The 27,120-nt window shown below is 47.3% G+C and overlaps 2 protein-coding genes across 2 annotated transcripts in view; both read right to left on the reverse strand.

The window, feature by feature from the left end:
- LOC8029670 overlaps nt 1-27,120 on the reverse strand; it is a 132,696-nt gene that overhangs the window by 95,009 nt on the left and 10,567 nt on the right. The window lies entirely within an intron of this gene.
- On the reverse strand, nt 21,025-23,854 carry LOC120843387. Its single transcript, XM_040214743.1, has 2 exons — nt 23,704-23,854; nt 21,025-21,476 (listed from the first exon to the last, which is right to left on the reverse strand). The coding sequence occupies exons 1-2, from the start codon at nt 23,765-23,767 to the stop codon at nt 21,085-21,087; spliced, it is 456 nt and encodes a 151-aa protein (XP_040070677.1). The 5' UTR covers nt 23,768-23,854; the 3' UTR covers nt 21,025-21,084.

Here is a 27,120-nt window from a genome sequence, read left to right on the forward strand (position 1 = left end):
TGGAGAATCGACGTTTGAGTATGGAAGTTTATGTGGTGTGCTTTCTTTCTTGATCAGCCTCCTTTTGGATGTGGAAACGCTGACACCCTGAGGTCTGTAGACAACATTTTTTTCTCGGCTTTAGAGCCACCTATCGCAAAGTGGTTCGAACTGGAAGTACCGTCCACTGGTCCCTTCCTACCTGTAAAGTGCGCACCTCCCACAATGAGTGCTATTATCTGACAGCATTTGACGCTCAAAGCAGTTCCCATTTAGTTACGCCGCCCAAACTAAATTTCCACCTGGTTTCGTTATGCAAACTCTTTTTGTTATAATAAGTGTTGGGCCAAGTGACGGTCATGTCAAATTACCTGTGCGCCGAAAATCAGCACCTCGCACAACAGGTTGTTACGCAACAGCTGACCGCAAAAGTCCTTGGCGGCCAAACCGTGTGTTGGCCGACAACTTTGTTTTCGCGGCTTTGAAACCACCTTTCGTATAGTTGTTTCAATTGGAAGTACAGTCCACTAGAGTCAGTTACAGGTTAAGAAGTTAGCGGCAAATGCCCCTCAAAGGGAATCAGATATCCCTCCGCCACCTCCGCATCCAATAGCGTCCCACCGCTCCCGTGACGTCGCGGCCAACGCGCGAGGAGGGTCTTGCCTTTCTGTACATATTTGCTTTATCTTTCGACTTTGACTTAGCATTGTGGAAGCCACGAGAGGGAGATTAGAGTTTTCCCCCACCGACGGAAACAAATAAGACTTTCGGGGATTAGCTTCCCCCCGATGGATACAAAGGCTGCTTTCAGGGGCTCGGTTCCCTCTCCAATGAATACAAAGGTCGCTTTCTTAAAAAGTGGGATCGGAGACGAGTTGGAATCCATTGAAGCGGAACAAGGAGCGTTTCCAGTGAACTCTTCTTTCGACTGCGGGGGGATTTGAAACGGGCGCATCACACTTGTGGGAGGAGCTTCTCCTACCTTCTTGACTTGTCGCGACTCCAACTAACTATAGGTGGCGCCACTCATTTTCCAAGATGGCGGGTTTAGTGAGGGTCAGGGATGCGTGCCGCTGTTGAGCCTGTCTAGCGTGCTGGCTTCACTGAGCGACATAAATTATTTCTGGTAATACGAAGAAGCGAATGTTTTATGAGCGCAGGTCACCTCTTTAACCTAAAAACAAGAACGGTGTTTAGCGTATTAATTACGGAAGGATGCGCGTTTTAATTCTGGAGCGAAACCGAAACTTATCTCTATTTTGGATTTAATTTCTCGACAGAGGTCTTAATTTCGGATTCTTTCATGACTCAAGATGTGTCTCATATCGTAATTATTTACTTAGAAAAGTTGTTCGCGGAAACTTTATATTGTGACATACTGTTCGATCCAGGCTGATATTCGTAGTTGTTGAAAAAATCAGTGCTGATATCTGTACGTTCTCGCTGCCTTTTTCTCGCACAGATAATTGTGATGGGAAATAATGACAATCATCCCAGCACAAGAATATGTGAATAATTCCAATTTTTACAATATGTCCACGAAACGCATAAACTGATAAATGCTGCTCTCACTGCAACAACCCAAGACGGAATCCGAGTCAGACAGCTGAAGTGTGCGTGTGTGTTTTTATAGCACCGCGTGACGCGTAGGACTTCCTATTACATCCAGCGTTTAACTGTTTGTCTATCTTGATAGCTATGTCAGAGTTTCTCATATGCTAAAAAGAAAACAAAATTATACCTCTCTAGAAAGACTATTATGGTTAAAAAGAGTATTCTCGTGATCTTGGCGGTAATTAGAGGCATACATTGCCGCGATTTTTATTAATAATAATAATATTAAAATTCAGATATTTGTATAAGTAATTCTTCTAGCTCTAATATAATTTGTTGCTTATGATCTAATTTTAAACGCGCGAAGAAACATGGCAATGAAAACTGTGCTAATTATCATCACTGGTTACAATTGATGCATTTTAATTGCAAAAAAAATAAAAATAGTCTAAAATCAATGGAAACATTCTAGCTAATGTGAGAAATCCATGTAAAATTACATTAATTGTGGGTAAAGTATATTGTGCTATCAAAGTCGCGACTTTTGACGATCGGCGAAACGTCCAAAGTCACCGCCAATATACTTCCAGACCAAATGCCCAAAAGTAAAAAAAAAAAAAAAAAAAAAACTTTTTTTTAATTATTAGTTTTTTCATAACATTTATTTGCTTTTGTATTTGCTCGCCGTCGTTTTGCCAATCTCAGCCTGTCCAGTTCGAAGGAATGCCTACCTGCTTGCACGTCTGCTCACTGCAGCACGTTTCGTTGGCGTTGGAAGCCGGTGAAACAGTAGTGAGTTTCAATATTGCGTATACGAGCGAACTGAAGCCCTGTGTGTTTGCGTTAGCTTTGCGCGTTCCACACTGCGCTTGCGCGGAGCCCGAAATCGCGGTCTTGGATGGCGCATGGTGATGAGGCGCACGCACAACCTGGGGCACGCAACTCTAAGGCAAACGCACACCGCTTGCGTTTGCTTCTATCCGCAATACTAAAACTCTCCAGTAAGGTACAATCCCATACCGGCTGCAGCACTACGTTCGGACAGTGAAGAGTGTTGTTTGCATTCGGAAACGACATTTCGCGAGCCATGATCGTGAGCAGTTCCGCCATGCCCGCTGAGCAGGAGAATCGGGGGACCCTCACTAGAGCGCTTCCCGTTTCCGCCGCGGGGGGGCGAGCGTCGAGCTGGAGACGCGAATAGTCCCTTCCTACCTCTAAAGTCTCCACCTCCCCCGACAAGTGGTATTCTCTTGACAGCCTTTTCATGGTCAAAACTAGGGATGTCGCGAACCACCCTAGATTCGATTTCGAAAGGTTTCGATATTTCCGAAGCGAACTGAGGTTCGATTTCGAAAAATTTCGATATTTTCGTACCGACCGAGCTTCGATTTCGAAAAATTCGCAACTTTTGACCACAGCGGAGTTTCGAATTCGAAAATTTCGAAGCTTTCACGGTTTCTAAAATTTCGAATTCGAATATTTCGAATATTTTTTTACTTCAGGTTCGATAAATTCGAAGATTTCGAAATTCTTTGTAAAAAAAATGCGAAAACTTCGAACGCTTCGAATTTTTATAGACATGAAGGTCGAAAAATTCGAAGATTTCGAATTTCTTTCTGCATAAAGTTCGAAAAGTTCGAAGGTTTCGATTCTCTTTTAACGCTAAATTAAAAAAAAAAAAAAAAAAAAACTTCGAAGTTTTTGAATTTTTTTCTAATCCAAGTTTTCAAAGTTCGAAGTCCAATTTTCAAGTTTTTCCATAGTTTCAGTTTCAAATAACGTTTTCACGACTCACTTGTTTTCGCAAAATCAAGTTTAGAAAAGATAGGATGTGATATCTGGATTCTGCGAAGTTGGTCAGGCAATTAAATGAGACGACGAGTGTCCCGGACGTGCTAGAATATTTGCCAGTGCAGAATTGTGACCGCCAGCCCCGGGGGGGGGGGGGGGGGGGGGGGGGGGGGGGGGGTCTTTATCACGCAGTAGTGATTGCACGAACACACTGGTTTACGAGACTCATCCAGTTCGAAACGGCCAGGGGCGAGCAGGAGGTTGAGGCTCAGAAAAACCTTGGAGCGACCTGGCAAACTAGCTCGCCACCCCTTGCACGCTGGTAGTAATCCGATCCGGTGAAGTTAATAATTGTCCTGGAGGTTTATTTTCTGGGACGGTAAAATTGCCTCGCAAAAAGCACAAAAGCCGACACAACTCGAGGTCGAGGAGCGTTCTACCATACAAGTGGCGTCGGAAGAGGAAAACCGGGGGGAAAGACGTTAGCGGAGGGGGGGGGGGGGGGGGGGGGGGGGGGGGGGGAGGGCTTCAGCCTCCTTCTCCCCCTTGCAGGTATTCTGAAATTATTTATGCATATGTATAGCTACTGTCGCTCTTCACTGCATAAAAGATCGCGTAGATGGTCATTGTTAGAAACTCGTTGTCATAAGGCACTGCTCGTCACATGCTTAGTGGTTCGGAAGTTCAAAGCTGTCTTTTCGACCCAAAACACCTGTGCCGATAGTAACAAAAAAAATAAAAAAAAAAAATAATAAATGCGGGAAAATAAAGCAGGAGAAAAAAAAAAACTATCAAGAATTCGTCGGAAGTGTTCTATTCTTGCATATTCAGAGGTTCAGAACTTCGAAACAAGTTTCTTTTACCAAAATATGTACAGGCTAAAAGAAACACGTCCCAGGAACGTGAAGCGAAAAAAAAAAAAAAAGTTTTCTTTTAATGACGTGCTGAACTTCAATACTATTAGAAATCTTCTCCCATGAGTTAATTTATTCCTTAACGTGAAAAAAACAATAAATATAATATTTTGTATTCTGCAGATGGCAATGATATGTACTGTCTGTGGTGTTAATTTAAATGCGATACCTCAAACAACTTAGACGAAAATAAATATTAAGTTTAGGTCATAATTGCATGCAGATACACGTTTGGACATTTCTTCGAAACTCACGTTGAATAACAATAATCACATCTTAAGACGGCACTTACCTAGGCTATACATAGGTCATTCTTAAAAAAAGTATAACATATATATCACAAATAGCTCCGGCTGCAGCGGCTTCAAATCTGGCACAAACGATAATCGTGAAAAACCCGTCGTCCTTCCTCGCCCCTTCGGGGATTTATTTCTTTAAACCTAAGCATGCCAGAACATTGAAATAAACGACATTGTCATTCGTAAGGAACGCAGCACCGCGTGTAAAAGTTCGAGAAAAAAAAATTACGAATGTACCCCACTACTTGAAATCAAATGAAACCGTCCGCCGGTCTTTCGAAGTTCGACGAACGTCGAACTTTTACCCTAAAAGTTCGAAGTTCGTCGAACTTCTGACTTTTCAGAATTCGAAAGTTCGAAACTTTTCGATTTCTCTTGATAATTAAGTTCGAAAGTTCGAAATTCATCGATTTTTTGGTCAGTTAAGTTCGAAAGTTCGACAAGCATCGAACCTTGCAGCGCAATAAGTTCGAAAGTTCGAAAAAGATCGAATTTTTTAGCGTAATAAGTTCGACGGTTCGAAAAGCGTCGAGCTTCTTAGCTTATCAAGTTCGAAAATTCGACCTCCGTCGAATTTTACGATATAGACAATCGAAGAATCGAAATCTTTCGAACCTTTCGAACCGCTTGATTCGATCATCGAAACTTCGATTCGAAAAAAGTTCGCGGCATCCCTAGTCAAAACCGGTTCCCATTGAGTTACGCCGCCCAAACCAAATTTTCACCTGGTTTCCCTATGCCACTTTTTTGTATAATAAGTGCTGTATCATGTTACTGTGAAGTCCAAGCACCTGTGTGCCCAAATCTGCACTTTGCACAGCCCGCTATAACACAACATTTTGGGTCCAATATTGGATATCCCGTACAACTTTATTTCTTTATTCGTTAAAAACATAACTTTCACGCCTGCTGTCTTAAAGAAACTTGGCACTCTTCGTGCAAAAACTTAGTAAACACCTCACTCGCCTCCAAATATCATGGTTCTAGCAGTCCTAGGTTTACAGCGACGAGCGAAATAAATTTCCCACTCAGAGTAAATATGGTGGCGGCCGTCTTGTTTCTCGGAAAATTGCTCCAACTCCTTTTTCGGCCGCAACTAGAGAAATTATCCCTAATAACGACTCAAACGCAATATATAAGAAGTGGAGAACAGCTAAATGCCCTTCTGCCCCAGAACTCATGCAACGTCACCCTCAACCTATCGGCTCAAAAAGCAAAAGTTTCGTCCGTGCGCCCTTCCGCCGCCACAGCTTGGCATGCGAAAAGGCGCCGCAGGCTGCTGAACGCGCCTCACAGTCGAACGCCAGCCCCTCCGCTAGCGGCGCTGCGCGCGTTTTTGAAAGCGCCCCCTATAGTTCCCGCACGGAGTGTATAGTACGAACTGTGAGACTACATTATAAGGGCAGAGCTACGTATGGAGAGGAAATAAACCTGCGGCGTGAGTTCATTATAATTTTAGTTTACGGCGCATGCTATTTCCCGCGCATAAAATATCGGAATAGGGCAGCCAGTGGCATGCCGACCAGGTCCGAGCGAGTCGCGGGCTGCGCGGCTTTTCGTTCAGATTTTCAATATGCTGCGAGTTTCAGGACCACCGGGGGTTCGTTGTTGGAGTAGTTAGTGACAACGCTGAAACCTCGAAAGTCGGGGGGATGCCAAGCGACGACTGTCTATGACCACTCAGTTTTGGGCGTACAAGTCCAAGTTGTGTAATTTTTCTGAAAACAAGCCATCCTAGAATTGCTGAACCATCAAAAAGACATAGAACTGTAGAGCTGGTATCAGCAAGATCGACCGTTTTTGGTAATTTTCTTTCTTCTAATTTTTGTTCGCGACGAAAAAAAAAAGAGGTTATCAATACACTGGTGGTCTCTCTTATTATCAAAGCCGTACTGCAATCCCTCTAAAAAAAAAAGCAAACAAAGAAACAAAAAAACCCGGAGGTTTTCTTTTTACTTTCAACGAAATCAGCAAAAAAAAAAAAAAAAACACCCGAAGAGCCCTTTTTTTTTCGACAAAATCCGCAAAAAAAAAAAAAAAAAAGAGAAACAGTAGAACGTCTAACTTCTTGGTAAGTGGAATCATCAGTTCTCACAGTGCTGAAGAAGCGACGTGCTCTCTCAACCCATCAACCGTTTTCCTTTCCATCACCTGCTCCCCCTCCCTAGGCGTGTGTGTGGGCAAGGGCGTGATCACGTGGCAGAAGATAAACGTGTGAATGGTCAAAGACGAGCACTTAGATTCCGCCGCACTCTCAGCTTAGGGTTGAACGGAGCACATGTGGTGGGCTTCTTATCGCCGGGCTGTATTGTCCCCCTTCCGGGTGGCCTTGAGGTCTCTTGTCTTGACCGAGTTCACGAGGAGTGCCCTAGATCTCGAAGCAAACACACTCTTCCCCACAAATATTCCAACTTGGCAGAAGGGCATTTTCGCACCCGGACCTATCCCTATAATCCCCCGGCCTCTTCGTTTGTTCTCTCTAAACACTAAGTTTGCCCTCTCCTTCAGGATCCGGCAGCGGAGGGTCCGCCCAGCAACAGCTAAAAACGTTTGTCACGTCGACCTCAGGAAAGACCGGCACCCCGGTTGTTCAGTCGCCAATCGTCGCCCCCTAGTCGTGGTTCGGTTGCGACTTGCTGATCGACTTGTTCTGAGTGAAGATGTACCAGGAACAACTGATTTGCGTCGCCTACGCCGGTGAGTCTTCCTATCCTGCGTGTTTCCTAGCTCAGTGTGGAGAGTATCTTATTGAATTCTATCGCGAATAACTCGTAAAATTAATTCTGGTGCCGCGCTATCTTATGCGTTCTGCTCGAGTACCTTCCGTAATGTAAACATTGCTAAAAACTGGGCCCTCGATTCTTTTTTTTTTTTTTTCTTTTCGCCTGCGTTTTGCGAGTTGCCAAAGTTCGTTGGAATATACGTGCGAGTCGAATATTTGGGTGTAGTTAACTCCAACATTAGTAAGTTTTCGTACATCGTTTCCGCTGTCCCGTAACATTCACCGCAACCCGCTACGGGATCTCGAACTCTGCAAGCAATGTTAGCGTCGCGCATGCGCAGTAGTGGCGTCTTCATTCCGGAGAGCGTAGCGGAGGTGGGAAAACGGCCTACGATTTGTTTCAGCGCAAGAGCTCGTTCGATTACGCTTTCGAAGGTCTGCCTAACTTGCTGTAGGAGGCAGTACTAATATCGGTGGTCATGCCGCTCGCTTATCCTCTTTCCCGTGGAACTATGGTAGGAGCCTTGAGTCCGTTGCAACGTTGCAACTCAAGGAGGTAAGGCGAGGAGAGGGGGACACCTCCCCCTCTCTCTAGCGTTCCCCCTGCTTCCTCCTCCCCGGCCTTCCTTTCCCTCGCTCTACTTTCTTGAGTTGCTACAAATTATAGATAAGCGTTCAACATAGGACTACTTTATTAAGGCCTCCTAAATGGGTGACAATTGGTAGCACAATTATGCCTGGCCGTTCGCAGATTTTCATGGCCCCTTTCCGGAGTTTCGGCGAATGAGAACGGAAAAGGAGCGTCTTACGAACGCCAGGCCTCCAGCACACATGCTCTGCGCCTTCCACCGTTCTTCGCCTACGCGCGCTCGCTCGCGGTGATCGAGTTTCCGAAGCGTTGTCGAAGGTGGAAAGACTGAGCTCCTCCCTGCCGTTCTAATCTTGCCAATTGCGCATTTCATACGTTTGTTTCCTGAATCGACAAGGGACTGCCCCTCGGGTACTTTCTCACAGTACAAAAATGCTTGACAAACGCCGTCTAGAAAGCCGCACTTAGTGTTTGACTTCCGTGTTGTCTTACTTATTTTGACCCCATTGTCAGGTCAGTTGAAAGCACCTTTTCAGGTTTCTGAGCCTCGTTTCGGCGTCGCGACCGAATGACAATAAAGCGTGTCTGCCAATTTTTTTCTTTCCGCCCAGCGCAACTAGTTTTTCATCCTGGCCGCAGTACATTTCCGTGTTTTCGAAGTTTATTTCTCGTGAAATTCGGAGGGTGCTTTTCGGAGTTTATTTTTTGCTGGGGATTCGGGGTTTGTTCGAGTTTATTTTTGTTAGATACCCAATTCCTTGAAATTCAAAGTTTATTTTACTGCGTAAAATTTACAAAAAAAAAAATTACCATCAGCCGTTGTCCCGAAGGAACCTCGACGTGCTAAAAGACAGACACATTATGTCAGTAAGTGGAATCTCGTCGGGACCACTGACCTTGTGGTCTTATGAAGTTTAGTTGTAAAACTCTTATTTGCTGATCCTTTTATCGTTGTGACCTCGAAATTCGGAGTTTTTCAATTTTATCCGTTGTCCCCGGTTACGTGGCTTGGACATTGCGTTATTCAGCAGTGCTGACAAGTTATTTCTGTTTATTGCTTTCAAGCAAAGTTTCGTGTATAGTTAACACCGAAAGTTCGGGGAGGGCTCTCGTGGCGGGCGAATTGCTAGCCTGGCAAACAATTTGGTGTGGGTTACACCCACCGAGGTCGACCTCGAAATTTTTGGATTCCTCACTTCAGATGATCCCTCACGCCAGTGCTTCCCAGACTGGAACCCATTCAAACCGTAAAAGCGTCTTCGCGACAGCAGAAAGTTTTAAGGAACCATTTTTGCACGTCCGATATACGATGCGACGGGCCCTCCGGCACGAACTGCGCATGTAGGAGCCTTCTGTGGAGCGCATGCGCACTTTGTACCGGAATGCCCATCGAACAGCATGGGACGTGCAAAAAATGGTACCCTACAACTCTTTATCAATTCTATCGCGACGCGATATCAGTAGGTTCGTTATTGAGTATACATGCCTTGCACCTACGTCACATGAGGACGTCGAACACCGTTAGCAACCACACTGGTGGTTGTTACCACCAGCAATTGCTACTCATCCCGTCGATCGTTTCGTCGGCATGCCCCGCGACAGAGTAGCCGTCAAGTAAGAGAAAGTACGTGTGGCAGGGAAGGAATGCTAACGCGCATTACTGAGTCTCCTGGAGGCATTTCATGGCGGCGAGTGAAGGCACTTTACTACTATTCTTTACGTTCGTGCACGGCTATGCATCTGCTATGTCCGTTTGTGACATAAATGCCCTTCGCCTTTTGTTTCATCTCGCCGTTTTCACGCTTCGAGCGAATTATTGGGGCCCCCTGCCGACTACGGGAGAGAGCGCCACGCCGCGAGTCCGGCCATACGGCGATCGGTCGGTGGCGGTCCCCGTGCGCACGCTTGCCGAGAAGCCGCTGCCGGGGCATAGGCTTGTGCCGTCCGCGACGCGGTAACATTTGCAGGGAGCGAAAGTATTCAGGCGAGCTGGTTAGAAAACATCATAATCTAAACCCCGAGACAATGAGAGTCGTCCTGTCCGTTATTCTATTTCTCCTTGTCTCTGGTTTTAGAGCGTGACGCTGACATTGCGTTGTTTACTGGTACTTCGCAACATCGTAACAATTTTACAACAGGAGTCTCCAAGAGCCGAAGCTTTTTTTTTTTCCGAAAAGACAGCTTTTTGCGTCAAAATTTTGTCGCCGCTGCATATCGAAACTTTTTACTTCTAGCGCAATCGCACAAACACCGAAACATTCCGCACATACTGGCTGAACGTCATCATCGTAAGGATCGGATCGGCACGTTTTTCGAAGTTAACATGTAAAAGACTAGGTACTACCCTTGTTGAAAATATTGTGCATGCCAGCGCATGTCCGATCAGTTAGCGGCATCCTACACCTTGCTGAGCTCGTCCGCGCGGTGTGAAGTCGACCACCAGCAGCATGGCGCGGGGCCCCGTCCTTCTCTAGCGTGACGTCACGTGCAAGGCATGTATTGAGTGTCTCGTATACGTAGACCAGTGTGATGCCCTTCGGATTCTATAGACTCAGTTTTATATATTGCGAAAGTTATCCGTGAAGGTGGTCGTAAGCGAGAGTGCCTTCTTTCCAGGGTACCATTCCGGCTACGCTGCCCATCTCTGGGTGCCGGTGGAGCCAGAGTCGGCATCTACCGACGCCGCCAGGTTAGCATCGCCGGTCTTCGCACCGTATGTGCCAGTCATACCGGTAAGGATTGTTTCGTCATATGGCAACGGTCTTCGGTTTATTCTCATCTCTGGCTGTTCCCATGCAAGTTTGTTTACTCAGAGAAGCTGTCGGCACCGCGCAGTCGTAGATAGTGAAGACGGGGCTCCACGGAGCGAATGCGCTGCTCAAAGGCTGCGTTCGCCCATGCTCGCGGCTTCAGGATAGTGGCTGTCGACGCCGCGGGCAAACCGAATGAGTTGCCGGCTGTCCGCCGCATATCCGTTTTGCGTAGTTCAGCCTTTTGTTCTTTGCCTGTAAATATAGCTTCCACTGACGTCACTTGGCCAGACCATAGCGGGCAGTACATCCCCCGCCCTGTTTATCTGAAAGCACCCCCTTAAATGCGCGGTGCAACGATTGTCATACTTTGTCCAGTTAACTGCGGATATTAATTGGTGTCACCTATAGAACGAAGAAGAGAAAACCGTATTTTCTTGCGAACGCAAGTTTTTATTTAAAAAAAAAAAATGACAAATCGAAGGTCAAGGTGCCTTTCAGCTTTCCACGTCGCCTTTCGAGTGACGCACTCTGGGGGATCACGTAGTTTTCGTTTGGGTTCTCTCTTCAGAAACCCTAGCCGCTTCCTCCGCGATTGTCGACTTTTAAAGGATTAGCATCGTCAAGGGGGCGGCGAGCGATCGACACGAAAGACGGTTCGTAACGGGGCTAACGGCGAATGTAGCAGCGGAGGGAAAGAGATCTTTGCTGACTTCCACGTATCCCCTAGTGACGCTGTCAGCGTAGTTGCCGCAACAGCCACCAGCGGCTGCAGATCGGCAAATAATTCGTTTTAGAGCGCAGCTCTTATGGGCCCGTTCCCGGCTTGAGCGGCGTCGGCGCCGGCGTAACCAAGGTCACGTGACCCCCCCCCCCCCTCTTCGGGGTCACGTGACCCACCAAAGTGACGTGACACCCCGAGGTCACTTGACCTCCCCGATGACGTCATCGTCACTGATGATGTCACCGGCATCCGCATCGTCATCATCACTGATGACATCAGTGACGTCACTGATGACGTCACTAACATCCGCATCGTCATCATCGCTGTTGACGTCATCAGTGACGTCACTGATGACGTCATCGGAATCAGCAGCGTCATCGTCACTGATGACGTCATCAGTGACGTCACTGATGACATCATCGGCATCGTCACGTGACCCCCCAAGGTCACGTGACCCCCCCCAGGTCAGTTGACTCCCCCCCCCCCCCAGTACCCTTCCCTCCTCCTCCTCAAGAGGTGCGCTCTAATTCGGTGTTACAGGGAGTTGTAAACGGCTTCCACTTTTTTGTCTTTGCGATTACGCAATGGAATAGGAGTCTATCGGGGCAAGGTAACGCGTTTTTGGTCACTTGTGCTTTATAAACAATATAAAAATTACAAACTGCTAATTCTGTGAACATTAAAATCGTAGGATTCCCCCTTTATAATTCGTAACGACCCCTCTATCCTCAATGCCCCCCCCCCCCCCCCCTTAACCGCCGCTCCCCCCGAAAAATTCCGACACTAATTTCCCCAAATTCAATTCCTGGGGAAACCCCTGGACTAACGTCACGCGCAAGCATGGGCGTACCAACCGGGGGGGCAAGGGGGGCACTTGCCCCCCCAGTTCTCAGAGTGGGGGGGCAAGGCGTGCGTTTTGCCCCCCCTGAAACGGCCGCCACTGGGAAGAGCAGACACAGCCCGGCGGCGCCCAAGGAATACCAAGGGCACTGCCCCCCGACCCGCGCGGGCATATTTTTAAGAGGGAGCGCTCCTCGATTTTCATCTCCGATAGGATTTCATCTCCGATAGAGCAGCGTGCGTGGCGAAATGGTGGCGCCCTCACGCGGCGCTCGTCGAACTAGTCTTGACCGTCCAAACGAGGAAAACAAGCCACAACACCTTGGTTGAGTTTTTTCGATGTAGTTAAAGAACGGATGTACTTACAGCTATAATTTTAATATAATTGAATTCCGTGTTAAATTCCGCAGATATCCCACCAGACACATTTGTAGTTAAAAATTCACAGGTTTTTAAAAACGCGTTCTAACGTAAACATGTCAAAACAGCCAATTCCGACCGATTTCACGATTTAATATAAAATATAATAAATTTTTTTATGAAAAATATGCTGGGTGGGATAGTTGGACGAAGAATCAATCTTTTTATAGCAAAAAAGTTTGAAAAAATCGGTGTAACGGTTATTAAATGAGAATTTTCGTAAAATGGCAGAAAATCGCGTGTATTCTCTATGGGGCTTGGAGGAGCGCTCCCTCTTAACGCGCAGGCGATACAAACCCTAGCAACGGTGCTCACGCACGCCGGATTGGCTGGTTTGTGGAGCCTTGCCCCACGAACAAGGCTACACGGTAACCTAACGGAATCCATGCGCGAGACATGGGCCGGACGGGCCGTCCAGACCAGGACGTAGGCCCTTACACAAAATAAAGTTTTGCTTGCTTGCTTGGAGATAGGCGCTGCCGCCGTCAACATAGGCAGCGGATGCAATGCGAGTTTCCGAAGAGGTAGCGTAACTTAGTGGTGAGATGTCTGCCTCATACGTGTCAGACCCGGGTTCTATTTATGGTGTGGGCCGGCTTACTTCTTTTTATTTTTTTTCTCGAACACTTTGTTTTGTCGAGGCATTTGGCGATATTTACATTTCTTTTTTTACCATTAACACTAAAAAAACGAATGTTGTTGACGAAACATCGCTAAACTAAATCGTATCGACTCTATTTACGGAAGTGCATGGGGGGCAGAGGGGCTTGGGTTGCCGACCGGACGCCGCAAAGCGGCGTGTACGGGGGGTGGGGAGGCTAGGTGGGTTAATAGATTTGTAATTAGCAGCCGCACACCGTCACCGCGAAGCGGCGTGAACGCAGGCGCGGGGGTGGGTTAACGCGCTTCGAGTGATACACGAGCAGCCCATCCGGCGTGAGCGTCGTTGTTAGGGGTTCTATCGCCTGCACCGTAAAAAGAGCAGTGTGTGCACCTCCTGTAGTGGGCAAAAATTCCTACATTGGAGAGAAGCGGGGACAAGCCCTTTCTTCAAATGCGTCAAGTCTCCTTGAGCTTCGGATTTCAAAGAAACGCCACTATTCGGAGCTAATCCCACAGTTACTCGACCTCTCTTGCGTCGTGTCTGTTCGCTCCCCGCGCCTCGTAGCAGTGTTGTTGCAGTGGGGGGGCTCGTTAAAATTTTGGGTTTTTTTGGACTATCTAAATCACTTTCTTCCTTCCCATCCCCCCCTTTTCTACTCCGCATGCTTTCCCCTCTGCAAATATCAGCTGACCTTCCGACATCTTTTCTGTGTTGATAGGCAAAACAACCACTAAAATTAGAAAGCAATTTGTAATTTGAGTGGAAGTCACTCGGAAAAGTAGTTAAAGTAAACTACGAATTACTAGAATATAAATGTAATTAAAAGTTACTAAACTACCCAGAAAAGTAGTTAAACTACAGTAACTTGAGTAAAGTAGTTGAACTACGTACAAGTCTGGCCCGGCAGGCGCTCTGCGTAAGGGTTTTCACCTATCTGCCTAGCCCTGCACACCATCACATGGGCCAAGAAAGGTGTAGTTTTACTGCAGAGGAGAAATCAGCAGGGTCCAAGATGGTGACAATAAAGGATGGGGGACTGTTCCAGTCGCTGATGGCTTGAGAAAGGAATGACCAATTGAAAGCGTTAGTAGAGCCAGAAATGTGTTTGATGGTGCAGACGTTGTTGAGGCGAGAAGATGTTCGGTCGGGGGGTAATAACAAAGTGGTTTTGAGGTCGGGAATGTGGTAGTAGATTTTGTGAATAAGGCACAGCTGAGATCCTTTCTTGCGAAGCTGTAAAGAGGACATGACTGGTTCAGTTTTTAGCGCTGAGACACTGAAAGAAGTCATAAGTGGATGAAATGAAGCAAGCAGCTCTGTTCTGAACTGCCTCTATAGGGTATTGATGAGGTACAGTCGATGGGTATTCCAGATGGTTGAAGCATATTCTATGTTTGGGTCTGACGTACGTGTCAAAGGTTAGTTTACGGACAAAGGGTGGAGCGCTTTTTAAGTTTCGTCTGCTTAGTCCAAGAGTTCCAGATGAATCGGCAGTAATGACTTCAATGTGGTTATTTTAGGGAAGGTCAGATGTTAGTCTTACACCAAGGTATTTATACACAGTAGCGGTCTCAATCAGATCGGAGTACAAGAAGTAAATAAATGACAGTGTTTTTTTTTTCTTGGTGAAGTGGATTAGTTTGCGTTTATACTTGTTTAATGACACAATCCACTCTTTGCACCAATTGTTAATTTTCTCTAGATCTTCCTGAAGCTGGTTATTATTTTGCACACAAGTTACTTTGTTATGGATGACGCAGTCGTCGGCGAAAAAGCGGTTTTTTGAAGGAATCCCAATGGGGATGTCATTAATAAATATTAAAAAGAGTAAGGGCCCAAGTACGAACCCCAGGGGAACACCAGGAGATACATTTATTAAGGAAGATTCATGATCATCATGGACGTGACCTGTACACGGGAAAAAAGAAAGTCACGAATCTATGCAAACGGTTATTTGGTCGAGGCAAAAAGATGATAGCTTAGAAAGAAGGCGTTGATAAAAAACACGGCCGAACGCTTTGGAAAAAAAACAAAGAAAAAAACTGCGTCAGTTTTTTCATTTCAAGGTTCAAGGTTCAAGGTTAGTGTGCAAGTCATGGATGAAGTCGCAGAGTTGTGTTTCGCAGGAAAGTACAGTCTCCGGCGATATGAAAGACCCACTGGGAGCGCGTGGCCGAGGCGGTGGCTGGTGGGGGCGCTGCGAGCGCTCCGGGCAGTTCCATTCTGCTTCGAGGGGAGGACGCTCATTCGGCACTCGGCACAAACTGATAAGCGCGTTTCGCTTTATCTGAGCCCGAGTGAGCGTCCTCCCCTCGAAGCAGAATGGAATTGCCCGGAGGGCTCGCAGCGCCCCCGCCAGCCACCGCCTCGGCCACGCGCTCCCAGTGGGTCTTTCATATTGCCGGAGAGTGTACCCTTTTGAAAACCGTGCTGCTGTTTAAAGAAAAGAAATGGGATGATAGGTGCCTCATGATATTGGAGTAGAGGATATGCTCAAGTAGTTTTCAAGAAATTGAAGTCAAAGAAATAGGGCGATAATTAGATGCGGAAGAGCGGCTGCCCTGTTTAAGGACTGGGAATTACCCTTCCCACCTTTTGGTCAGATGGAAGGCACCTTTGAGATAAGGACTGAATAAAGATAAGTTTTAAATACTCACTCGAAATAACACTGGTGTTTCTTTTAAATTTTAGAGTTGATGTTATCGGTTCCAGCGGACGAAGTAAGTTTTAGTTTATCAATCAATGTTATAATACAGTTAACGTTAATAGGATGCATGAGCTCGTAAAGCTCTTCAGGGAGAGTGGGGACGGAGTCCAAGCACTCGTTAGTAAACACTGAGGAAAAATATTCGTTAAACACAGAACTATCATGGTCGACGTTGCACATCCGACCATTCCTAACTCTCCCCATCTTCCTAAACGTCCGTGTGTGTCCGAACACCAGAAACCGGAATTTTAAAGGTTAAAAACGGCACGTTGCGAATATAAAACGCGCACTTTCATGCAAAGCTGACGTCAAGTGACTCAAATCGAAAAACATGCATATTTACAATATTGTTATCTCTTCTGGTGAAGGCTCAGCAACCGTTGCATCCGTTTTCGCGCACGAAACGGCGACTACCAGAGAAAGTAAGAACGCAGTGATTGCCTTTATTTTAACAATGTAAACACACTTGCAGGCGTGCGCTGATGAAGCCTCAAAATCAAAGCTCTCGTAGTGTGATTCGTGACTGTGCCGGCTACTACCCAACCTCGTTGTCACGCCACTTTCTGGAAGCATACACCAAAATTACAAGTAAACACACAAAAGCGACATCGATACAATTATCTTCTAGAATATCACCTTATTTAGTCATAACTCTTTCAATAGGCACTACAAGTTGTATTTATTTTAAGAAGAAGAAGCAAAATTTTTTTCGTGAGAAAAAACAAAATATCAATGTTAAGTCTGGTAACGTTGTAATTTTGCCGAATTATTGCCAAATCTTTAGAAAAGTTGGACAAAAGTTGCGCCGAATTTTCGATTTGGGGGGGGGGGGGGGGAGAGGGTCTGGTTTGCCCCCCCACTCAAAAACAAGTTGGTACGCCACTGCGCGCAAGCCATGTATATGGGGCATTCACGGGACGCCATATTGTTGGACGTTGCTCATGCCTATGCTCAGAACAAGCTCCCATTCATCGTCTTCCGGAAACAATTCTCATCATGTAGAAGGGAGGTTGAACACTTATCCTCATACATTCCTCGCAGTCAGTGAAGTCAAAGCTATGAGCACTCGTCCGCCCGCGGACTGGCAACGATCAGAGCTGTGCTCGCCTCTACAGTAATGCCAGAAAAAGTAATCGAGAAACGTTGGCGTGTGTATATTTATAGTTAGTCTGCCTAAACGGGAAACTTGTGTCTCACCTGCAGATGAGCAATTTAGCCGGTGCGATCGGTACGATCGCTAGCCTGGGGTCTTTAAAGGGGTTGTGCAACGACATTGGGTAGGAATATTTCTTACTTTACACCAGCTTCCTGGCACCAGTGGAATCCAAGAATACTCGAATGCAACACCACTGACCAAGAAGCGCCTTCGTCGCGGCGGAATTCAATCGATGAAAGCGGAGCATTTCTTTCACCGCCGAATTCAGAAACCTCACTCAAACTACACTCAAACTGAAGGGGCCCCTCCACCTAATCGAGGAAGGCGCGAGGGCCGGCGCTGGCCAATCGCGAGGACGGATCCGCCGTCGCCATTGGCCAGCGCCGGCACTCGCGCCTTCCTTGAGGAAGTGGAGGGGCCCTTCAGTTTGAGTGTAGCTTGAGTGAGGTGTCTGAATTCGGCGGTCAGACACTCCTTCCAAAGCCGCCTTTTGCTCCTTCGCGAAATTTGATGACGGAGCTGTGGGGACAATGGCAACAGTACGATCCCCGGGAACGCGTCATCGAGCTTTGCGGTGACGATATTCCAATGCTGCTCACACAGTGGACGTGAAGACTGCGTACGCATTCGATCTGGGCTCGTGACAATCGATGCCCCGACATGCATTCGGGTAGTTGCCCGTATCCAATCGCTGTAACGAAGACAATAGAGAGTTTTAGTAGATCGTTTCTCACTCCGATAACGATACCCGATACTGCGCCGGAGCCATCACGCATGCGCTAGAGTATCGGGTGTTTCGGGCGCAGGTATCGGGAATATCGGGAAATATCGCGCGCACTCTCGTGCATCGCGAGAGTTGACGAGATCCGGCAAAAGCTGAACGATCATGGCCGCTCCACTCGAGCCTCTTTTTGCCCAAGCGGGTCGAAAACGATTCACGATCATCGAGGATATCCTCCTTTTAAGGGAAGTGCTTGCGGTGAATCCGTTTGTGAATTCTTCACGGTGGGATACAGTGGCCGCGAACCTAAATGAAGCACTGGGGAGGAACTTCAGTGTTCGCGGAGTGAGAGACCGCTGCGACCTGCTGCTCGGTCTGTTCAAGCGAGACGACCGCACAAACTTGAGAAAGTAAGTCGTTTTTGAGTCCCGTTTGAAAGTTCAGAAGCGTTTTAGCTGGGGTGCCTTCATGTGCGCTTTGCTTGGCGTGATGACATCTGGTCATTTTGTTTCGAACGCTTATTTTTATTTTTTTGTTCTGAAGCGCGTGAAAGTGCATGTCCCTGCACGCGCTCGTGGTGCTGACTGTGCTACGGCGACATTTTGTTTCCTGCGATTTCTTTGTATTTTCCCTGTGAGCGCGTGCTGTCGGCATCGGGTACTACCAACGATGGCATCACCCTAAACAGAAGGACATTGAGGCACTCTAGTTTTAGCATACTGCCATACCCTGTCCAACAGCTGGCGCAACTGCGAGCTAGCGCGAGCTTGTTGCTTGGAAACGCACATGCCTGTGCCGCTAGACATTTCGCGTAGGAAAGCGCGTTTTCAAACTACCGAGTTCGCGTTGCAGCTTTCGCGACACGGAGATGTACTCATGTTCGTTGACTGAAATAACAGATCTACGCTTGAGGAAGACAGGCGCACTTGTTGATACCGCTCTCCCCCTGAAACCCTTAGATCCGGAACGGAAGAGCAGTACACCGAAAAAGAGCAGCTGCTGCAGGATGTTGCTGATCTGGCCTGTGAATTTTGTTACAAGGTTAAGCCAGTGCTCAGGAAGGCGACAGCCACCGAGGAAGGTGCCACCACCACCTCCACCGCTGCGCTGGAACCGCGGGAACGTGCCACAGCCACCGCAACCAGGCCGGCGACAAATCGGGCTGCTCGCGATGCTGCCACTACAGCGCGAGTTGTTGCGGCTGCAGCCGAGTACAGACCGGTCAATCATAATGCAGTGGCAGGGCAGTCTAGTAAGTATGACACGTGCGTCGTGAACCCCACCTGGTTAGGAAAGTCAGGTCGTCATGACCGCTCCATCAATCGCGTTTGTCTACGACTGATATTAGGCTACTCGCGAGTTCCCATCGAATAGCCTACTGAGGACGACTTACATGGTCTGCTGCTCTCAAGTAAAAGTGTAATTTACTTGGGTACATCTGTAGTTCCCAGAGCACAGCTTTGAGTAAACTGCCGAGTTCTGATTAGGTATGTTCTAAACCTACATTAATGTATGTTCTAAACATACATTAATGTTTCAGGCATTCAGAAAATGCAGAATGCTAAGCCGGCATGAACAGCTTCTTCTATTCATGGAACATTTTCTCTCACGCGCCGCACATCGGAGTGTCGTGATGTGTCGAGGAAACGATAAGAGGCACTACATATTTTGGAATGGTCTTTTGAAGATCTGACTCCATCATACCTGCGTTGTATTTTTCATACATTTTCAATGCCCAGCTCCACAGCGTGTGTCATGATACACCACAAATATTTATGCAATACTCTATTTACAGGTTCTGAGAACTGCCAGTCTATCTTTGCTGACATAATGAATGGCGTGGAGGACGCCGACGCCTGGCAACCAGGCAACACAGACCAAGTTGTGGAGCTGGCCCCAGCCCCTGTACCGCCGGTTCCGACCCCTGTGCCGCTGGTCCAACCCCCCTTGCCACCAGTCCAGGCTCGTGTGCCGGTTACTTCTGTCGCACGACCTAGGACTTGGGGCGGACAGGGTAAGCACTGCCATCTTTCAGTAGATGCTTCAAGCATACGTTAAACTTTTGAAAGAGGATACACATAACCCCATTTGTAGGAATTCTCCAAATCTGCTCTAGAAGTTTTGGGCTGTGATTTACATTTGTTATTTTTTGCTTACTAGACAGACATATCTCAGTCACTGTTTGAACACACATGAATTACCCAGTATTTTTTGTGCAGTACCTTCATTGAATGGCCAGGTCCAATAAAATAAACAGTCAATCAATTGTCAACCTACACACTAAGAAAAATTTTAAAAAAGTTGTTTATTTGATGCTGTGTGCATTGTTTCCTTTGTTGTATTTTTCCAGCAACCAGGCAGAAGCGGTACAGGGAGCACCTTGCATCGCTGGAGAAGAGAGCAGAAGAGGACCGCAGCATAAAAAAACTAGAGATCGCTCTTGAGGAAAGGCGTCTCGCCATGGAGGAGCGCCAGATGGAGAGGCGCCTGGCCATTGAAGAGCGCCAGGTGACCTTAAGCGAAAATCGCTTAGCGTTTGAAAGAGAAAAATTTTATGTGCTACAGGAGGCTGGAGCAGAGGAGAGGAGGCTTCGTCTCCAACTGCAAGAACATTACCTTAAAGTAGTGAATGGTCAAATTAACAAGTAAAGTTAAGTGTGAGCAAGTGGTATGACATCATAATACATAATGCAATAAATCTTTCATTTCATTAAACAATGTAGTTGAAAAAAAAAAACGGCAGGGGTAGGCCCGTTCGATTTACTATACAAAGAAATATTTTGAGTGTAATATTGAACAGACAGCAAATGCTATGTTGGCAATGACTGGCAAAGCAATAACATGAGACACTTGAAAATCACCACGCTGATAAAATGTATGTCAAGCTGAAGGCGCTTGACGAATAACAGAAATAGCATATACTTAACATATAAACCTGTATCGTTCACAAAACTAAAACAATATGGGAACACGGTTGCTGCTTTGAAAAGAACACAAGAGGCAGATAAAAGAAATGCAGCAGGTAAGCAACCAGACAATTGCACAAAAGTCATCCCGTGGAATAAATAGTCATAAAAGATGCTATGGTCTGTTGCAACTAAGAAGGTAGGGCGAGAAAAAGAAAGACAAAGGAGGAGGAAGCAGATGAAACGCTAGAGGAGGAGGTTTCCCCCACTCCTCTCCAGGGTTCCGTCTACTTCCTCCTCCCTGGCCTCCCTTTCCCTCGCCCTACCCTCTCGTGTTGCAACATGCAACAGACTATAGGCACTCGGACAAAAAAAAGATTGCACAAAAAGAATTCAAATTATACGAAGTCAATAACGAGGTGAAAGATATTCATCCAGCGTCGGCGGAGACAGCTGAAAGTACGTGGAGGTTTGGCTGCCATACAGGCACGTGTGGCAGTTTGTTAACAGTGTTGCAGCCTGATACATATCGCTCACGCGCTGCAGCCTGTGCTTCTGATTTTTTTTGAAATCTACAAAAGCGAAGAGAGTTGACACTTTCCCAAAGCCCCATTCTACTGCTTGCCTCACGCTGCTCATTTTTTTGTTAAAGTTCTGCTCTGCGGCAGTCAAGCTAGCACCCATGAATGGTTTCTGCAACAAAGGCCGCAAAGGATAGGCAGGGTCACCGTAGATCGTGTATACGCTGCCCTGCACGAGGTCCTCAAGCCTTTCATAAAGGCCGCTCAGCCGCAGGATACCTGAAAAAGGAGTCAGACGAGACACAACGATTAGACACTGAGTAGCACATAGTGACAATCACCACCTGCACGTCGATAAGCCACAAAGATCGACACGCCCTTTCCTCACTGCATAGAGCAAAACATTGATTTGTGTGACCTTGTTTGGCTTTGCCAATTTAGAGGTCAGAGGGTACTGTTGCCACTGCCACAGCCACCTTGTTTAATGTTCCAGTTTGAAAACATCCAAATTTGTTGGCATTTCAAACGCGAAGGGATTTACATCAGAGCTGTGGACGCATCAGCCGCCTCGGTCGAGGCAAAGCGTCGGCCTACGGATCCCCAGGTGGCGGGTTCGAATCCCCGCCGAGGTGCCAGCACTCTGATGGAACAGTCAAATTTGGGGGTTTTACGTGCCAAACCAACGACGGGTATCTGGCACGCCCCAGCGGAGGACTAAGGATTTATTTGGACCACCTGGGGATCTTTTGACGTGCAACCGAAAGCTCGGTTACACGGCGCCTCCTCTGCAATAAGCCTCCGTCAGATTGCGGGCACCTCGGCCGGGATTCGAACCCGCGACATGGGGATCCGTAGGACAGCGCTCTCGCCTCGGAGCCACCGAGGCGGCTAGCACTCTGATGGAGGCTTATTACAGAGAAGGTGCCGTCGTAACCGAGCTTTTTGTTGCACATCGAGATACCCAGGAGGTATAAATTAATCCTCCACTGGTGCGTGCCAGTCGCCCGTCGTTACTTTGGCACATAAAGCCCTCAACTTTTACTTCTGCGGACAAATCATTCCCACCACGGCAGTTAGGCACAGTCTCAGGTTACCAGCTTGACATCGTTTTAGCTTGCTGCCCTTGTTCGGCCGGTGTCTTGCACTGCGTCAGCGACTGTGACTGCTGCCGTCATGTGTTCAATAACTGGGCTAATGGTTACCGAAACATTGGTTTACTGGAATGCCCGATGATCTTGTGAGCTGCCAAGCTGGCAGCTCGCATGCAGGCTCTCGTCTGCACGACCGAACACGCTGGAAAACTATCCGCAACTCTGTCAGGCAGCCTAATGAAACAAGTAACCACGCAAGGGTAAGTGCTGCATTCAGTGGCAATAGGTCTACTGCAGTAGTCATAACTGACATGTTAGGATAGGAGTAAAGGACTGCCATTCCTGGTCCATTCTCAGCTTTGTCTTCTTTTATTCCACAGTCCCAAGCTTATACAACAACGCCCTTTAACAAAAAAGCAATGGGACAAGTGTTTGCCTCCCTTCGTACTGTCAGATTATTTTTCCACCCCAGTTTAAGAGTTTAACTCCCTGTCCGAAGAACACCAGCTTGACTTTCAGCATTTAAGCATGAAATAGTATTTCTTCTGTACTATCGCGGCCAAGATGAGCTGAAAAGCCAGAATGTGAGGCAGGCAGTACTTTCCAAGCCGCCTGCCGCACTGTTCTGCAAACTGTATTGCACGATGAGGCCAAGACATACCCCTTTCTGCGCTCGTTGTGCCACCCTGAACTTCTGTGTTCTCTGCCTATGAAACAGCAGTTCTGTTCAAATGGATGCCTCGATGGTCGGGTCATCTTGAAGCTCCCACTCCAATTGGAAAGAATAGGCTTTTTGCAAAAATCCTTCATTGCCTGCCCCCCCTGACACTGAAGAGAGCAAGAGGTATAGCACAGTTGCTCGCCTTACTTTGCTGTCGCCTCCCCGGTGCTGTGGACAGCGGCATCGTGCTTTGAAAAAGGTCTATTCACCGATGCAGCTCTGGCAAGCTGGCGGTCCCTGTCCCTTGAAACACGAAAACGCCCTTTACGTGGTGTACCCTGAGGTCGAAGCACATTCCTGTAGGTGCGATCTATGTGTTTCGGGCACTAAATCGTTTACCAATTATTGTGTTATCATAAGCACAGTCTTTCGACAAGGTCTGCAACAAAGATTTATTCTGCATCGTGCGTGGGTTTTGAGGTTTGGCGAAAGGAAGAAATGTCGCAACCATTTGCTCAATAGCAGACGACACGGAAATATAGAGGTGAGCCGCCAGTGTAGAAGGAACTCTGTGTTGGCCACGGCGCCCATCACAGTTTGCAGAACAATTCCACAGGCTGCCTTGATAGCAGCACGGGTCTTGCCTGTGGCGTTTCAACTTATTTTGGCTGTGATAGAGGCTGTTCCTCTATTTATGAGCGCTTCTTCCAAGAACCTGTAGGTTACGATTTCCGAGCTTTTGCTATTGACTTACCGGCGTCGTGTCGGTGTCCCGGGTAAGGGCCATTCATCTCCACGATGATGCCGTTGGCACACATGATGCCCTGATACTTGATGGCGTGCACACGCTTGTGGCCAGAGAAATAAAGCCGCTGGTCCTCCGTGGGTCGGCAGATGGGGCGGGCCGTTCCATCAAAGAAACCCCAGCAATTCTGAAGAGGTGCCCCCTTCGCGCGGACCGCCTGCAAAAGCAAAATCAACAACGCACTTGCATTTTTTTTTTCTTTTTTGTGTTTTTAATTTAACTTTACAATATGCTTACCTCGGAGAACTCGTCCAAGCTCGCACGGTTCAGCCACGTGTGAGCTGACAGATCCGCGGTCAGCTGCCCGAACGTGGACGTCAAATGGTTTAGCACCACGGTCGTCGCACTCGAAAGTGTCGAAGAGTGGCGGCCAAACATGCCTTCCAGGTCGCAGAGGCGGTTGGGGTAGGAGAGTCTCCGCAGAAGAATACACAGAGCTTCCTGCCCGGGGATGGCGACGTTCTGGGCCGTTCTAATTGTATGAGGGACTCGCAGCGCGCTACACAGCTCCATTAAGTCCATCTGCTCAAAACGAAACTGATGGCGGAAAGCTTCACTATCTATGTTGAGCACATCCAAGTAGCCTCGCCCGGACCTAAACCTCCGCGGAACGGGGTACTCCATATCCAGAAAGGAGAGTTCTTCAATTTCGTCCCACCTCAAAACAGCTAAGGCCAAGGGATCCTCGAAAACACACGTCGCCATGGCTCAGGTTGGTCACTCGCTCGACTCGCTCACGCCCGTGCCACCCGTGCTTTCTATGGCTTCCCGTGACAAGCCACGGGGGGGGGGGGGGGGCTAAATTGGCTTGTCTTTAGTTGGCTAGATGTAGCTTGCTGCTGCATTTCTCTAATTTCTGCAACTTATAAAACTTAATTGATGTTTTTTTTTAATTCTATTAAATGTAAGAACTGTTATTTTTCCTTCAGTGAAACATCTTTCTTTAATTTCGTTATTTTTCGTTTTGGAAATTGCAAATCGTTTCCACTAGGGAGTGCCCCAGCGCCTTAAGTGACCGTATCGGATGTATCGTCTTCAAAACGGTCTACTAAACGCTCATTCCTGTTCTGTGTATCGGTATCGTATGGTTATCGTATCGTTATAGGGTATCGTTATAGGAACGATCTACTAAAACTCTCTAATAGCCGAGCCCATAACAATGTCTGGAACTCAGGGGGGGATCGGTGGCCGAGTGGGCTGAAGCGCACACCCAGCTCGACGCGCGTGGAGCGAAAGCTCGCGCTGCAGAACCCAGGGATCCTGGGCTCGAGCCCCACCCCTGCCCGTTTCGATCTGGATGAGCATCGTACCGGCGTGCGGTCGTGTATTACTACTGCGTGGTGCACGTTAAAGACCCCAGGCTAGCGGTTGTACTGCACTGGCTAAATTGCTCATCTACAGCGTGTGACTCGTCGCAACCTTAATGGCTGACCAACAACACGCTGTATAAATATCCCCACAACCCCAATTATTATTATTGTCTGGAACTCAGCGCGTGTCCTGTGCTTTGCCAATACCAGCGCGTGGCTATGATCAATACTGGAGGCATATAATCGGCTCCAGATCACGTGGCCGCTTGTTCTGGCTGCGAGTTGAGGGGGTGAACGCTGCTCGTTTTTCTTTAATTTTTTTTCTGCAACTTCTATTGCGTGGGGTGAAACACGAACGCGTGTTTCATAGGTCATTAACGTCAGGGATCTGTTTTAAGCGGTATTTGCGCAAAGTACAAAAAAATTATTGCGTCACCCCTTTAAAAGGCCTCTGAAACGCCAAAAAAAAAAAAAATTTTTTTTTCGTGCTAGGCGTTGAAATGGCATATCAGGACATTACAAAAAAAATGTTTCACTATAGATTTGCGTAGCTTTTTTTATAAAAAATAGAAATACGAGGTCCAATTCAAAGTTCCCGCCAGTGAACTGTGACGTAACAGTGCACCGGAAGGTGTCGGGGCGGTCAGAAGGGAGGCATCGCCGGAAGTCACGTGAGTTGTATCCCTCCTCGTGCTTACCGCGAACGCGTGTAATATTTTTTTTTAAATATTTTTGTTCTTCTCCGCATCTTCACGAGCGATCCATGCAGACAAGGTTTCTTTTTTTGCTTTTCATCGCTTAATGTGGCTGTAAAGGTACAAGAGGAGGAGTCGCTGAATTGACGTGATCAACTGCAATGCCTAGAAGGTGCTGTCTGAGGGACTGTCCCGGTATTTCAGCAACTGAAGAAAAGATCACACTGCATGCATTTCCGATAGACATACAAGTGACGGACCGGTGCCTGACCGCGGTTCCCGGAGGACAGCCATTAGAATCCGTGGCTAGGCAATGGATATGATCGATGCACTTCAGTGATGAAAATTACAACCCTAGGCAAAGTTTACTAAAACTCACAGGTCTCGACGTGAGACCTCAGCTGCAGGTCTGTAAGTTTCCTGCCCATCTCCCTGCAGCAGCGGCACTCAAGAGGCTTGAATTCAGGCACTACGACGCATCGGCTGCATGTGCACCCAGTAAAAATTTCTACTCATGTTCTAGACGAAACACGTACTTTATACTTGACGTTTACTTGTACTTGGTACACTCACCAGTTCGTATTCTTTAGACGGCAGGCATCTTCAGCCTGGAGAGTATCCGATGATTCAACGACCACGGTGTCTGAACCTTCAGCAATGCGATCGGGCGGGTCGTATGCTAGCAATCCTAATTTGTGCGAGCGTTCTAAATATTTTTTTTTTTTTCAAAATTTGATAGTTTGTTTTGTGCGCCCAGTATAGCTCTGTATCATCGGACTGACGGCACGTACACTCGCAACGCTTTCATCATTGACCTCCATCACGTCGATCCACTGACTCTTTGTCCTCAACTTTTACAGCACGCAAACTAACCAACGGTGCAGCGATAAAGAGCTATAGTCGGATGCAACCTAAGAACAATCTTTTAGCTCCACCCACAAGCGCATTGCGCCCATCTGAAGTGCGTCCGCCGTCGAGAAAGTAGTTCGCTAGCAACGTTGCTTTTTCTTCCTCCAGGAAACGTGTCTTAAACTACTACAATATTTATTTAATTCATTCGGGACATTTAAATAAGTTAGAATACGTTTTTGTCAACGAAATAGCTGTTTAGTAAAGAAAGAAAGTCATGTCCAATGTACCGTCTTCCCAATTCATTTTCTGTCCAAGATACTGTCTAACATACCTCTCAGCAATGCTAAGCCTCGCGCCCGCTTCGAAATTTTCGTTGGCGATAGCGTCGCTGGATTCTCACGTTGTCGCGCAAAAACTGCTGCAAACGCAAGCCGATACCATTAAGATTTCGTGGCGTAACCTCGGGCACGTAAAACACGGTGCAAAAAAGCAGAATAATTGTCACGAGA

This window comes from Ixodes scapularis, unplaced genomic scaffold (assembly GCF_016920785.2).
Source record: "Ixodes scapularis isolate PalLabHiFi unplaced genomic scaffold, ASM1692078v2 PGA_scaffold6__148_contigs__length_123643588, whole genome shotgun sequence".
Taxonomy (NCBI): Eukaryota; Metazoa; Arthropoda; class Arachnida; order Ixodida; family Ixodidae; genus Ixodes; species Ixodes scapularis.

What these genes read in the sequence shown, in the direction of transcription:
- LOC120843387 (XM_040214743.1), bottom strand. Translation starts at nt 23,767, where the DNA reads ATGTGTGCCAACGGCATCATCGTGGAGATGAATGGCCCTTACCCGGGA. An exon ending in GGGACACCGACACGACGCCG is followed by an intron (nt 21,477 to 23,703) that starts GTAAGTCAATAG and finishes CTCCTTTTTCAG; the next exon opens with GTATCCTGCGGCTGAGCGGC.